Source organism: Sinocyclocheilus rhinocerous, unplaced genomic scaffold, assembly GCF_001515625.1.
Source record: "Sinocyclocheilus rhinocerous isolate Xijiao unplaced genomic scaffold, SAMN03320098_v1.1 scaffold288, whole genome shotgun sequence".
NCBI lineage: Eukaryota > Metazoa > Chordata > Actinopteri > Cypriniformes > Cyprinidae > Sinocyclocheilus > Sinocyclocheilus rhinocerous.
The window spans coordinates 190479-204245 of NW_015635021.1; the positions used below are offsets into that span (position 1 = coordinate 190479).

Sequence of the window (13767 nt, forward strand, 5' to 3'; positions counted from 1 at the left end):
GGCTACTCTCCCAGGAAACAGTCCTCATCCTCCGCAAAATGCGCTGCACACATCTGAATATTTGGGTTGAAGTGTTCTGGAACAGTGTTGTAAATACAACTTAACCACTGATTTCTAGTGGTGTCCTCTTTTGGAAGACCAAACCAAGTAGTTTCGCTTTCACAACGAAACACAGCGCGTTCACGACATGGCGGCGGCAACAACGATACTACAGTGAGAATAAAAGTTACGCCTTCTTTCTTTGCGTGAACATTTGGGCGGTGTTATGCAAATCTTCCCACATAGTGATGTAGGTATGTGGGGGCGTGTTAGAACGAGCCGTTTTAGGTAGGTGTGGCTGACTCTTAACTTTGATAAAGAATATCTCTTTGGATTTGAGACTTTAGTCTTTCAGATCTTCTTTATGCACCAAGAGCTTGTAACACTCCAAAGAGAAAGGAAAAATTTAAATCGCATCATATGACCCCTTTAAAAGGAAAAATATAATATATACAGTATGCTGTAATTTTTTTAGTTGAGGAACAGATGACTTGTATTTTTGAGCTAAATAATGGGAGCAGAGAAGAGACTAACTAAATTATCCTGTATTATCTTGTATAGTGAAATATAGACCATTAAGTTTGCAATTTCAGTGACATGTTTTTCTGTCACAGAAAATGCTGACGCTTTTGTGAAATTCTTTGCTGAAATTTAAGCATTTTTGCTGTTTTTCTCATGCTCTTCTGATCCCCCTGTGGATCTTTTCACTTCTTTCTCCCTCTAATTAAACACCATTTCATTTTTCATTTCTCCTTGGATGATAAATCAGGCTATTTTTTATTTTTATCTAATGAAGCCTTTTTAGAATCTGCTTTACATGCAGTGCAACAGTCTGTGTCTCTTTTTGGAGTCATTTCGGTCTGTTTGTGTCTATATCTAACTATTTTCAAAGAGGCTGACTGCTTTTCTTTTTCTCTTTCGCAAAGACACTTGTTTGACTCTTTCGTTTTTGAGATATTAAGGCAATATGTTGTTTATGTTATTATTGTTTTACTCTGATTGTTATGCTGTTGAACTGCCTTGGCAAAATGTAACCGGTTCAATACAAATTACGCTCTATGTACATGCTGTCGATTTTCCACAGAAAAGGGGGAATGTGTTGTGGCGGCATAAACTGTAAAATACATACTTACAGAAATTATAGCTACTGTATAAGACATGACACTATCATGATAGAATTGCTTACTAACTTTGTGAAATGTATATATGCCTGTCGATAGAGCTTAACTTGTACACAACCCAGAACATTGCTTCCAAAGGACTGGGCTGGTGGCAAAGTCTGTGTGTGTTGTTGTGTTGTAAATGAAAATGCCTTTATATGTGCGTATGTATCCAGGTGCACTTCAGATTGATCAGAGTGAAGAAACTGATCAGGGTAAATACGAGTGTGTCGCGACCAACAGCGAAGGAACGCGCTACTCCGCACCAGCTAACCTTTACGTCAGAGGTACAGCTTTGAGTTACTTAACTGAGTGCTGTAGAATCAGAAAATAAAACCTGTAACTAACACATTCTTATGAATAGATACAGAGAGTCTGTGTAGTCTGATCTGTCTGATTCTTCTTAGATCATCTGTTCTTAGCTTATTCATTATTTGTTTATTTTTCCTTGTTGGCTCATTTCTCACTGCCGGACTCCTCTGTAGAGTTAAGAGATGGTAAGTGCTCTTCTTCTCAAATCCAACGCTCTGTTTCTTACTCTAATCTAAGTCTCAGACTCTCACATCCACATAATCCTTCCCCTCCACTGGGATTCCGAACTCACTCTCCAGATCCTAATACTGCATACTGTATGTCATTTGACATTAATCCGCCATTTTTCACCTGATCCTATACCGCATTCCATAACATCATGCTAATTGCAAATGATATCATAGTAATGCCGTGCACTCACCTGTCCATCGGAACAAAAAAAAATACAATTTATTGCATGCATTTAAGTTATACAGTGACATTGCAGCACCATAATTTTCTGTATTTTCACAATTTATAAGCAGGGGAGAGAAGGGTAAAGATTTGTTTCCAGAAAAAAATCAGATGCAGTAGATGTAAAATTAATTATATAGCCATTAGAAATAATTCTAAAGCATTTATTATTCTTAGTTATTGTTAATTTCAACCTTTACTGACATTATTAAAATCAAAAGTTTTGTTAGTTATATTACAGTGATACATTTATATATTACATGAAGTTATATTACATTAAATAAATTATATTATTTAACAGTCCTGAGCTAACATGAATTAACCATTTTTTTTAATACAAATATGATTTAGAATACAATTTCAGATGAACAAATAAAATATGAAAAAATAGAAATCTAACGTAAATGAGAAAACTAACAAAAATGACTGATGCTTCCCAGTTTTATTTTGTATATTATTAGCATTTTCATAAAGCAGACTTGAATTTTTTTTTTTTTACATTTAAATGACAAACTCAGTATCACTGTCTGGCACACTTTACCCCACAAGTACCATTTTCAGAAAAATTGTCTTTTAATTCTCCATTGCTAATCCTTAGCTAAATTTACCTGATTTTGTACTCCAGCAATTCACCAACTTGTATAATATATATTTTTAAACCTGGATAAATTTGCTTTGACATTAAAATAATTTTAGTTGGCATGTAGAATTTGACTCTAGAATAAAAAAAAACGTGTATCACTTTTCTCATGCGCACCTCTTGGTCACTGGCAGCTGTATTTGATGGGTCCTTTCTAATTATATAGTCACGTCACAAAAATTATGCAAAGTCTGGCACATTAAAAAGGAGACACAGCCACATCTTATCCCAGTCTTCTCTACAACACAGATTGATAACCTGCAGCGCACAACATCTTGAGGGCGTATCTTATTAGATGCAATGCTCTCTGTAGCATTAATAATGTCTTTAGCATGAATTAATAAATGGCTCACTGTCTTTCACACCCTCAGTGCGTCGCATCCCTCCTCGCTTCTCAGTGCCACCGATGGATTATGAGATCATGCCGGGAGGAAGTGTGAATATTTCCTGTCAGGCAGTGGGCGTTCCCATGCCATATGTCAAATGGATGCTGGGATCAGAGGATCTGACTCCAGAAGATGACATGCCTATTGGGCGGAATGTTTTAGAGCTCACAGATGTACGCCAGTCTGCCAACTACACGTGTGTGGCCATGTCGACTCTCGGAGTTATTGAAACCGTTGCCCAGATCACAGTTAAAGGTACGCAGGAGTGATGTTAAAAGACTCTTTGAAAATGCTTAATGTTATTGAAGAAAGAGAAACCATTTAGTTAAGCAATATGTTCCATGGGCAGAGCCAATATTTAGGAAGCAGGGTGGCTGATGGTTGTTCCAAAGCCTAGTGAGCTACCTTGCTGTCTAATGCCTGGCTAACTAAAGTCGACGACTTGGAACACTCTTCAAAGGCAACAACTCACTCTGAGAGCACACAAAATCAACATTTCAACATTATTTGTTTGACTGAGCTTGTTTCAGTGCATTGAGATTGCCTTCCCTGTAAAAATAAAAATAAAAATCAATTTCTGCTTTTGAATTTGGCCAAAAATAGCTTTTTAGGAGGCAGTATAATTGCTGCCTTTTGGAACAACCTTCACATTAGTTCTGTAATGCCTTAAATTGCTACCATATGTGATGTAATTTAATGATACTAAATGAAAATGATAAAAAAAATGTTTTTTTTGTACGTTTTAGAAAGTAGTCTCGTATGTATGATAAATATGCAGTAAAACAGTTATATAGTGTGAAATATTATTGATTTAAAATAACAGTTTTCTATTTTAATATATTGTAAAATGTAATTTATTCCTGTGATGCAAAGCTGAATTTTTATGAGCCATTACTCCAGTCTTTGGTGTCAAATGATCCTTTAGAAATCATTATAATATGTTGATTTGATACATTCTTCTTATTATTTTATGTTATTATATTTTAAGTTATATAAAATTATATATATTAGTGTTGTCAAATGATTAATCGCGATTAATCGCATCCAAAATAAAAGTTTTTGTTTACATAATATATGTAAGTGTACTGTGAAGATTTATTATGTATATATAAATACACACACATGCAGTATATATATTGAAAATATTTACATGTATATACATTTATATATTTATATTCTTATATTTTATATTATATATAAATATATTTAATATATAAACATAACATATTTTTCTTAAATATATACATATATATATATATATATATAAGTCTGTAATGTCACGTTTGATCAGTTTAATGCACGCTTGCTTAATAAAAGTATAAATGCATGTTACTGACCCCAGATGTTTGAACTTTTTTCACTTAAATATGTTTATTATTAAATGTTTATTTAATATTTAAAATCAATTTCCCCTAATTTATCCATCTCTTCCTTCCTTCCGTAGCCCTTCCCAATCCTCCAGGAGCTCCAGTTGTCATGGAGCGATCTGCCACCAGCATTACTCTAATGTGGGACAGTGGAAATCCACTTCCTGTATCATATTACATCATCCAGTATCGTCCCGCCTCCTCCACTGACCCCTTTAAAGAAATTGATGCCATAGCAACAACTCGTTACAGCGTGGGTGGTCTCAGCCCCTACTCACACTACCATTTCCGGGTTATGGCGGTGAATTCGATCGGCCGCGGCTCACCGAGTCAGACCGTGGAAGCTCGCACGGCCGAACAGGCGCCGAGTTCCCCTCCTCGTCGCGTCAGAGGTCGGATGCTGAGTGGTTCCACGGCGATGATGCAGTGGGAGGAGCCAGAGGAAGCCAACGGTCAGGTGGTTGGTTACAGGGTGTATTACACGTCAGATTCGTCGCTGCCTGTGAGCCAATGGGAGAAGGAAATGGTTCGAGGGGTCAATTTTTTGAACATACAAGACCTGACACCGAACAAAACCTATTATATTAGAGTTCTAGCCTTCACCGCAGTGGGAGATGGACCTCTTTCCAGCGATCTGCACATCATTGCCAAAACAGGAGGTGCGCAGAATGTGAAGTTAGGATTATTTTATAGATTCTAATATTGCAGCTTGTTTTGTTTCTGTTGCATCATTCTCTAAGCATCATCTTTCTTCCTCCTCTCATTTCTAGTCCCATCCCAACCCACAGAGCTGAAGGCAGAGGTGAAATCAGAGACCAGCATTCTTCTGTCGTGGATCCCTCCTGCTCACAGCGGTACAGATGCCATCACTGGCTATGAGCTCATTTACAGGCTTGGAGACCAGCCAGAGCAGGTACACACAGACACACATACAAAGCGTTTTCATTTTTGTAGTGTCTGGTTTTATGCTAATAACTTTAACCCTCTATCTTCCAGAAAATATCATTTGATCCCAGCTCCAGTTATCTGCTGAAGAATCTGAAGCCGTTTTCCACTTACATATTTCAACTAGCAGCACGCAGTAAACACGGCCTAGGGGCGTTCACCAGTGAAATCACAGTTCAGACTCCACAAACACGTATGTACTGTGCAGACTGCAGACAGTTTGGGGTCTTTTTTGGAAGAAGTTATTATTTTTATTTTTTAAAGGATTAGTTAAATTGATCAAAAGTGGCAGTAAAGACATTTGTGACCCGGAGCACAAAAGCAGTCTTAAGTCGCTGGGGTATATTTGTAGCAATAGCCAAAAAAACATTGTATGGGTCAAAATGATCAATTTTTCTTTTATGCCAAAAATCATTAGAATATTAAGTAAAGATCATTTTCCATGAAGATATTTTGTAAATTTCCTACCGTAAATATATCAAAACTTAATTTTTGATTAGTAATATGCATTGCTAAGAACTTCACTTGGACAACTTTAAAGGTGATTTTCTCAGTATTTTTATACTCAGTATTTTGCACCCTCAGATTCCAGATATTCAAATAGTTGTATCTCGGTCAAATATGTCCTATCGTAACAAACCATACATCAATGGAAAGCTTCTTTATTCAGATTTCAGATGATGTATAAATCTAAATTTTGAAAAATTGACCTTTATGACTGGTTTTGTGGTCCAGGGTCACATTTATAATGTTATAAAAGAATGCTGCCCTTTTGAACTTTGTATTAATCAAGAATCCTGAAAAAAAAGCATCACGGTTTCCACAAAAATATTAAGCAACTGTTCTCAATATTGATGATAATAAGAAATGTTTCTGAAGGATCTTGTGACATCAAAAGCTGGAGTATTTCATAGGAACAAATTGCATTTTAAAGTATATTAAAATAGTAAACAGTTATTTTACATTGCAATAATATTTCACAGTATTACTGTTTTTAATTATTGCTTGTTACTGTGAAAGCAATACACTAAACTGAAAACAGCTGTCGGGTTAATGAAAATTCGAGTGAATTTAGTTGGTAACTCTCCAACGCTGGTCCACACACTCACGTATAACACAAAGCAGTCTGCTTTTGGTAATGTCACCATTCCTGTCTAACAAAGTGATAGATGTAGGTGGATGGGTTAAGTGTAAAGAGCAGGTGGGAGCATGAGACACTCAGTGAAAGGATCTGGAAAGAGGGAGTCAAACAAGTAAGTTTTATGTTAAATGTATTTGTTTTTTTATGTCAGTTCACCATATGTGGACAGTCATTTGGAGTTTGATGTCTTAATTTATTTTACCACAGCATTTTATGTGTCTATTTCGTCCTTTTATGTCTTTTTTTTTTCTTCTTCTTCTTCTTCTCTGATTTCATGTCCTTTCCACACATTTACATTCACAACAACACTAAAACTAACCATCGCTGCCTCAACACATGATTAAACCCGCCCACTTCTCTAACCACCCAATCAGAGTCCATACCCCCTCCCCAGGAAGTTACATGCATAAGCCCCTCCTCCACAAGTCTATTGCTCAGCTGGGCTCCACCCCTCACAGATGAAAATGGAAGCATAACAGGATACTCCATCCGATATGTGGCTGTGGAACGGGAGAAAGATCTCATACAAAGGATCTCAGACATCCCGTCTAACTGTTTCCGGTACCGGATAGAGGGGCTGAAGAAAGGGACCCTGTACTCTGTAACAGTTGCTGCCTACACTGACACAGGTCAAGGGCCCGAGAGCCTACCGATATTGATCCGCACAGAGGAAGACGGTATGTCTATATGACAGTATCTTAATTTGACCCTTGACCTGAAGCTAAACCTACCAAAGACACATTTGTCCTCCCAACATTTGCCTTGTCCTGAAACAAGTGAATGCAGTATTCCTGACTTCCCAAGACCCTCTTTGGATTTCCTGCTTTAAGGATTTTTCCATAGATAATTGCTTTTTTGTCACCCTGCTCAGATCCCTTTTCATGGCAAAAGCTCTTTCCCAACGAATTGAACCCCGACACCACACCTCTTTTCCTCACCTTTTCTGTCCTTCTCCTGTGAGCTGGAAGGAATGTTCAGCTGTGACTGCATGTCCTTTACTAAAATGCCCCTTTAGTGCCCAGCGCACCGCCACGGGGTGTGGATGTGGTGGTCTTAAACGCCACCTCTGCCAGAGTGTCATGGAAACCTCCAGTTGCTGAGCGACAGCATGGAAGGATCCGTGGTTACCAGGTGACATACGCCAGACGAACAGCAGGGGAGAGAACAGTCTCTCCTAGAATTAGGGAACTCCTACTGCGAGACCCACAGGTAGGAGACTTCACCTCACTGACACACACACACACACACACACACACACACACAAATACACTTATGAAGTCAGTATGTGCTGCAAACCTTCTTTAGAAATGTGGTGTTTATTTTTGGCGAGTTGTTCTCACTATGACATATTTTAATCAAGAACTCTCAAAAATGAAGCACAACTACTTCACTCTTTTGACTTTGTGAGGGTGGTTTCCCTACAGTGGTTCAGGCTGTAGGATTGCCGAAGGACTAAAGAAACGATGGTACAAAACTGGACTTTTCTTGTCTATTACGATCCACTGCTACTTATACAAACGATGGAAATAAGCGCACTTAGAATAGCCAAATATGTGGGAGAGCGGTGCTATTGTGTGACTATTGTATTGCAATAGGTTGCACTTCAATGTTAACATTGAATCAAGACTAGTTAGCACATAATTTATAATTGAAATGGTTTAATAACAGTATTTCGTTACGGTTACACTTGAATTGGTTACAAAATGGATGAAGGATGATAAAACACATAATTAATTGCACCCAACATGTAGGTGAAATATTACGGAAAGAGAGAGAGAGAGAGAGAGAGAGAGCCTGCCAAGAAAAGAGACAGCAAATAATGAAATCATATTAAAAAAAAATTTGGTACACTGCAAAAAAAAAAAAAAAAACGATTGTCCTAAATAACACTACTTTTTTTTCTCAATTTAAATTTGTTCATTCACTAAACACAAAATGCCTAATCCTGCCAATAAAAAAATCAAGGCAACTACAGATTTCTTGATAAAACTAATTTTCAATTAGTAACAATAAATTAATCTATCATTTTGGTAGCCATATATGTAGTTTTATACCGTAGTACAGTTCATGTGTGAAAAGTCTGTTCAGACAACCGTTTGATTAGTTGGGACAATATTTGTCCCCTGTTGGTCTAACGTGGGTTTTTATGTAGTTTCATGCAGTTTTAAGGATTTGTGACACAAAAGATCATGTAAACTTGAAAATATGTATTATATGTATTTATGTTTTTTTATGTATTTACAGTGTATTCAAGTCTAAATGTTTTCTTTTTTTATATATATATATATATGTAAATACATAATTTACTGCTAGCTAATTGTTTTGTTAATAAGTGCAAGGTTTATCCAACTTAATCAGTAAAAACTTGAAAAATGCCAATAAAAATTCACTCCATCGCATATATCAAAATGAACCTGATCAATGTGATAATCAAATGTGTAATATCAAATGTGATAAATATTTTGATCAAGGACATATGATAAATATTTTGATCAAGGACATGTGATGAATATTTTCATACAGTTGAAACATAGTTTGAAGATGTTTTTATTTTTCAAGGTCTCAAGTAGTGCCACTAACTGAAGGATCACTCACATATATTAGAAATATGATGCAGATCCCATCTATCACTTGATCTGGACGAGTTGTTTGTTTGCCAGTAATTAGGCTTCTTAGCTCAGCTAATGCTCTCTAAATGGACTTTAATGTGATCAGATCAGATAACATCAGTATCTGCTTATTATCCGCATGCTAAGACAGAACCTCTGATAACAATCTCAAAAACGAACCACCATGTAATTGTTCCAGTGAACCTTTCACACTATTTATTCTCAGTAGACCATTATTCATTGTGTTGTTGCGAATAATCATATTACATCTTGGCATTTACATCAATTTTAACTATTTGTGTCTTGTTTTTGTAAACAGCCACAGAACGACTCGAAACAATATGTGAGTATATCTACTTTGAACATGACCCAGAATTTTAATACGTATATTTACATGAATAAAAGTCTTGGTTATGCCTTCAGGCAGCTATATTTTATCTTGTCAGTAGGCATGTAAGGCTTCTATACTTGAATGGGAAAAATGGAATCTAAAAAAATGGAATCTGATAACTTTTCAATAACGTGAATCAAATCAAATCGATAAGATAACAATAATATAAAAAAAGTAGCTTCTATAGCTGCTGTACTAAAATAAAACGAACAGTCTCTCTGTCAAAATGTTACTAACTCCTTTAACTGAGAGGTCAGACATCCATATATTGAGCATTGCGATTTCTCCTATTAATTTTGCAACAATTTCTTGTCCTCCTCCTTATTCAGTCTCTGATATGAATACAGACTATGTGGTGCAGTAGGACATTTGTTTTTTTAATAAGTGTTTTAGTACGGTGTGTTGGTGTTTATTAGGACCTGATTTTGACCGATTTGTGGCCGAACACTGAATACTCTGTGACTGTGATTTATTCTCAGTAGACCATTATTCATTGTGTTGTTGCGAATAATCATATTACATCTTGGCATTTACATCAATTTTAACTATTTGTGTCTTGTTTTTGTAAACAGCCACAGAACGACTCGAAACAATATGTGAGTATATCTACTTTGAACATGACCCAGAATTTTAATACGTATATTTACATGAATAAAAGTATTGTTCCAGTGAACCTTTCACACTCTTTATTCTCAGTAGACCATTATTCATTGTGTTGTTGCGAATAATCATATTACATCTTGGCATTACATCAATTTTAACTATTTGTGTCTTGTTTTTGTAAACAGCCACAGAACGACTCGAAACAATATGTGAGTATATCTACTTTGAACATGACCCAGAATTTTAATACGTATATTTACATGAATAAAAGTCTTGGTTATGCCTTCAGGCAGCTATATTTTATCTTGTCAGTAGGCATGTAAGGCTTCTATACTTGAATGGGAAAAATGGAATCTAAAAAAATGGAATCTGATAACTTTTCAATAACGTAAATCAAATCGATAAGATAACAATAATATCAAAAAAGTAGCTTCTATAGCTGCTGTACTAAAATAAAACGAACAGTCTCTCTGTCAAAATGTTACTAACTCCTTTAACTGAGAGGTCAGACATCCATATATTGAGCATTGCGATTTCTCCTATTAATTTTGCAACAATTTCTTGTCCTCCTCCTTATTCAGTCTCTGATATGAATACAGACTATGTGGTGCAGTAGGACATTTGTTTTTTTAATAAGTGTTTTAGTACGGTGTGTTGGTGTTTATTAGGACCTGATTTTGACCGATTTGTGGCCGAACACTGAATACTCTGTGACTGTGGCTGCGTTCAACTCAAAAGGCGATGGAGCACGCAGCAAACCTACTGTCATCAGAACTAAGCCATCATGTGTGTACACACTCCTACATAAATACATGTTAATGATTGGTATACACACTTGTTTTTATCTTTATCTCAATGTTAAAGAGAATGGTCACCCAAAATTGGAAATCATTTACTTACCCTCATATCATTCCAAACCTGTATAACTTTTTTTTCTCTCCACGGAACACTAAAGGAGAAAATGTGAGGATTGCTCTTATGCTCTTTTCAATGGTATTCTTCCTTTCCTGTGCTATTAACCACTGCGACTGGATATTGAGTTAATTTTTTTGACTTGTAAGCTGTGAGTTCAACTGTTCGATTCATAAATGAATCATTCAGACCAATTTTGTGAACCGGATCAAACGATTCACTGAATAGATTCTAAATAATTATTTTCCAACAAATCGGACTACTTCTATTAACATAAAAATGTGCCAAGGAAAGCAATGGTGGATGTCAAGATTTTTAGCGAATATCACTGAATATTGAGTCTTTTCGAATTATAAGATGTATAAACGAATCATTCAGACCAATTTTGTGAGCCGGATCAAACGATTCACTGAAAAGATCTGACTCGAGAGAATTATTTTCCAACGATAAGAGTACTGCTATTAACTTAAAAATGTGCCTAGGAAAGCTACGGTGGATGTTTAATTTTTTCAGTGAATATCTCAGGATATTGAGTCAGTGAGTTCAACTTTTTGATTCATAAATGAACGTTCAAACCGATTTTGTGAACTGGATCAAATAATTCACTGAAAATCAGACTACTTCAATTAACTTAAAAATGCACCTAGGAATGTTTTTGTGGATGTCAAGATTTTTTGTGAATATCACTAGATATTGATTCCATGGCATTTCAGTGAGTCATTTTTAAAGGTTGAAATATTCAGTCCCAGTTCATTGTAATTCCATGGAAAAGAGCATTGAAACTTTCTTCTTTTGGGTATTGCACAAAAAAGTCTTCTTTTTTTTCATTTTTGGGTGAACTAATTGTAACCACAAAATCAAGTGTATCACTTAACCCAACACATATCTTAGCTGCAGTGCTACATATTCAGTGTTGATCTACATTATTGTTCTCTACTCCACAGTGCCAGGTATGCCCCTGCTTACAGTCGCACCATCGGAGGATGGTTCTGCTCTACTTAAATGGCAGCCTCCCCCTGCTGGTCTGTCCCCTGTGCTGGGCTACAGGCTCTCATACGGCCAGGCTGACCCGACGTCAGACTCCTTCATGGTGCAGGAGCTAGATGCTGAGAAACGCACCTACATCGTCTCGTCTTTGAGCGCAGGGGTGCTGTACGTGTTCCGTCTTGCGGCCCGTACCATATGGGGTTACGGTTCAAGCGCTCAGGTCACACTTTTAACACCAAACGTGGTGCAAACAACTACAGATGACATGGTAACAGCCCCGGGGACAACAGATGTTCAGAATGTGAGCGTACAGGAAACCATTCCACTTTTGGCCAACTTAACGGCAGAAGGCATCAACTCCTCATCAGTGATCCTGAGATGGGAGCCACCAAAAAGCTCCGACCGGATCCAAGGTTACCGCGTGTGGTTCGCTGTCACCTGTAGTAACGGCACAGACATTGCCATGGAATCGGACGTTTTGGAGGCCACAGTGGTTCTAAATGGCCTAAGGCCAAATACTGAGTATGTGGCGAGAGTGTGCGTACTTAGCAAACACGGCCCTGGGCCCTATAGTCTCCCCATATCCATCAAAACACAACCAGCACAGGAAGGTAGGACTCACGTATATCCTCACACACAAACGTTTACAGTCAGGAAACCCTTACTAAACAAAATCACTTCATTTTCATTACTCTGGAAGGATATTTTCTGTTTTTGTCTGGTCATTTTTTGTCTGTCTTTGTCGGTCTGAGTCTCTTATTCGGTGACGTCCTTTAAGTGCAGATAAAAGGTGAGAATCTTTCTGTAGATGGATCTAGGTGAATGTGGAGTGCTCCATTATCTCATAAGACTACTGTGGTAAAGGTGAGCTCTTGGAAAGGAGTGATGAATTCTTGTCAGCACTGTGAGAAAAAAAGTGACTAGCTCTTTTTTCTCCTGTCAGCCTGATAAATGTGGTAAATGTTTTTAGTAGAAACAGTTGAAAAGATTCTTTAATGTTCTTCATAAATGCTTTAGCAATGGCGGAGGCCAGAGGTTCTGCTCAGGTGAGCTGAAGTATTGATGTGTGATGTGTTGATTTGTTGTTTTTCTCTCTGTCTCTCTTTATTAGTGTTTGCCTTGAACTTCAGAGTGAAAGCTGCTATGAAGAGTTCAGTGCTGCTGAGCTGGGAGTCACGAACCACCAGTAATAAAGCACAGTCTCTCATTGTGAGTACTGCAAAATACAATTTGTTGAACATTTATTGAAAATCTAAATGTGTGCAAAGGTTAAGGAAGTGGTTCTCAAACGTTTTGACTCCAAAATTGGCCATGGGTTCTCTCTCTTTTTTTTTTTCCTATGGGTTTTTATTAGAGCCCGACCGATACATAGTTTTGCCGATATTATCGGCCGATATGAGCCTGTTGCCGATATATCGGTATCTGCGAATATGCCGCCGATATGAACATTTTTTTACAGAACATATAACGCAGATACTTAGTTTGTCCAGCAGAGCACGCTCCATTGTTTGCTACTGGCGACCTGGATGAAACGCTTTTGAAGCTTAAGTCTATGGAAAACCATTGAAACTTTGAACGGAACCCTCTCGGGTGTATGTCTAGAGGCCCGTTTTCGAATGAGACCACCCCCTCGTCGATAGCCCCCGGGGTTTGGGAGTTACGGGTGGTTAAATTTGCGGTCCGGCGCCGACCGATCAAGCGATCCCGGGGGGCTACCGACGCGCGGAGGGTGGCGAGATATGCCGGCGCATTTGCGAGATAGTGACACCAGTCAACACTTTCACTTCAGTAAGGACTTGTTCAGGCAGCAGCATTCAAGCGT

The 13767-nt window shown here is 37.4% G+C and overlaps 1 protein-coding gene across 1 annotated transcript in view; it reads left to right on the top strand.

The window, feature by feature from the left end:
• Positions 1–13767, top strand: part of LOC107746012 (receptor-type tyrosine-protein phosphatase delta-like) — a 70845-nt gene that overhangs the window by 35649 nt on the left and 21429 nt on the right. Inside the window, exons 11-22 of the mRNA XM_016560047.1 lie at positions 1376–1486; positions 1685–1696; positions 2976–3245; positions 4435–5016; positions 5128–5270; positions 5354–5495; positions 6818–7120; positions 7459–7652; positions 9372–9395; positions 10715–10832; positions 11903–12556; positions 13057–13154. Of these exons, the coding sequence (XP_016415533.1) occupies positions 1376–1486; positions 1685–1696; positions 2976–3245; positions 4435–5016; positions 5128–5270; positions 5354–5495; positions 6818–7120; positions 7459–7652; positions 9372–9395; positions 10715–10832; positions 11903–12556; positions 13057–13154 (2651 nt within the window). The remainder of the gene's footprint in view (positions 1–1375; positions 1487–1684; positions 1697–2975; positions 3246–4434; positions 5017–5127; positions 5271–5353; positions 5496–6817; positions 7121–7458; positions 7653–9371; positions 9396–10714; positions 10833–11902; positions 12557–13056; positions 13155–13767) is intronic.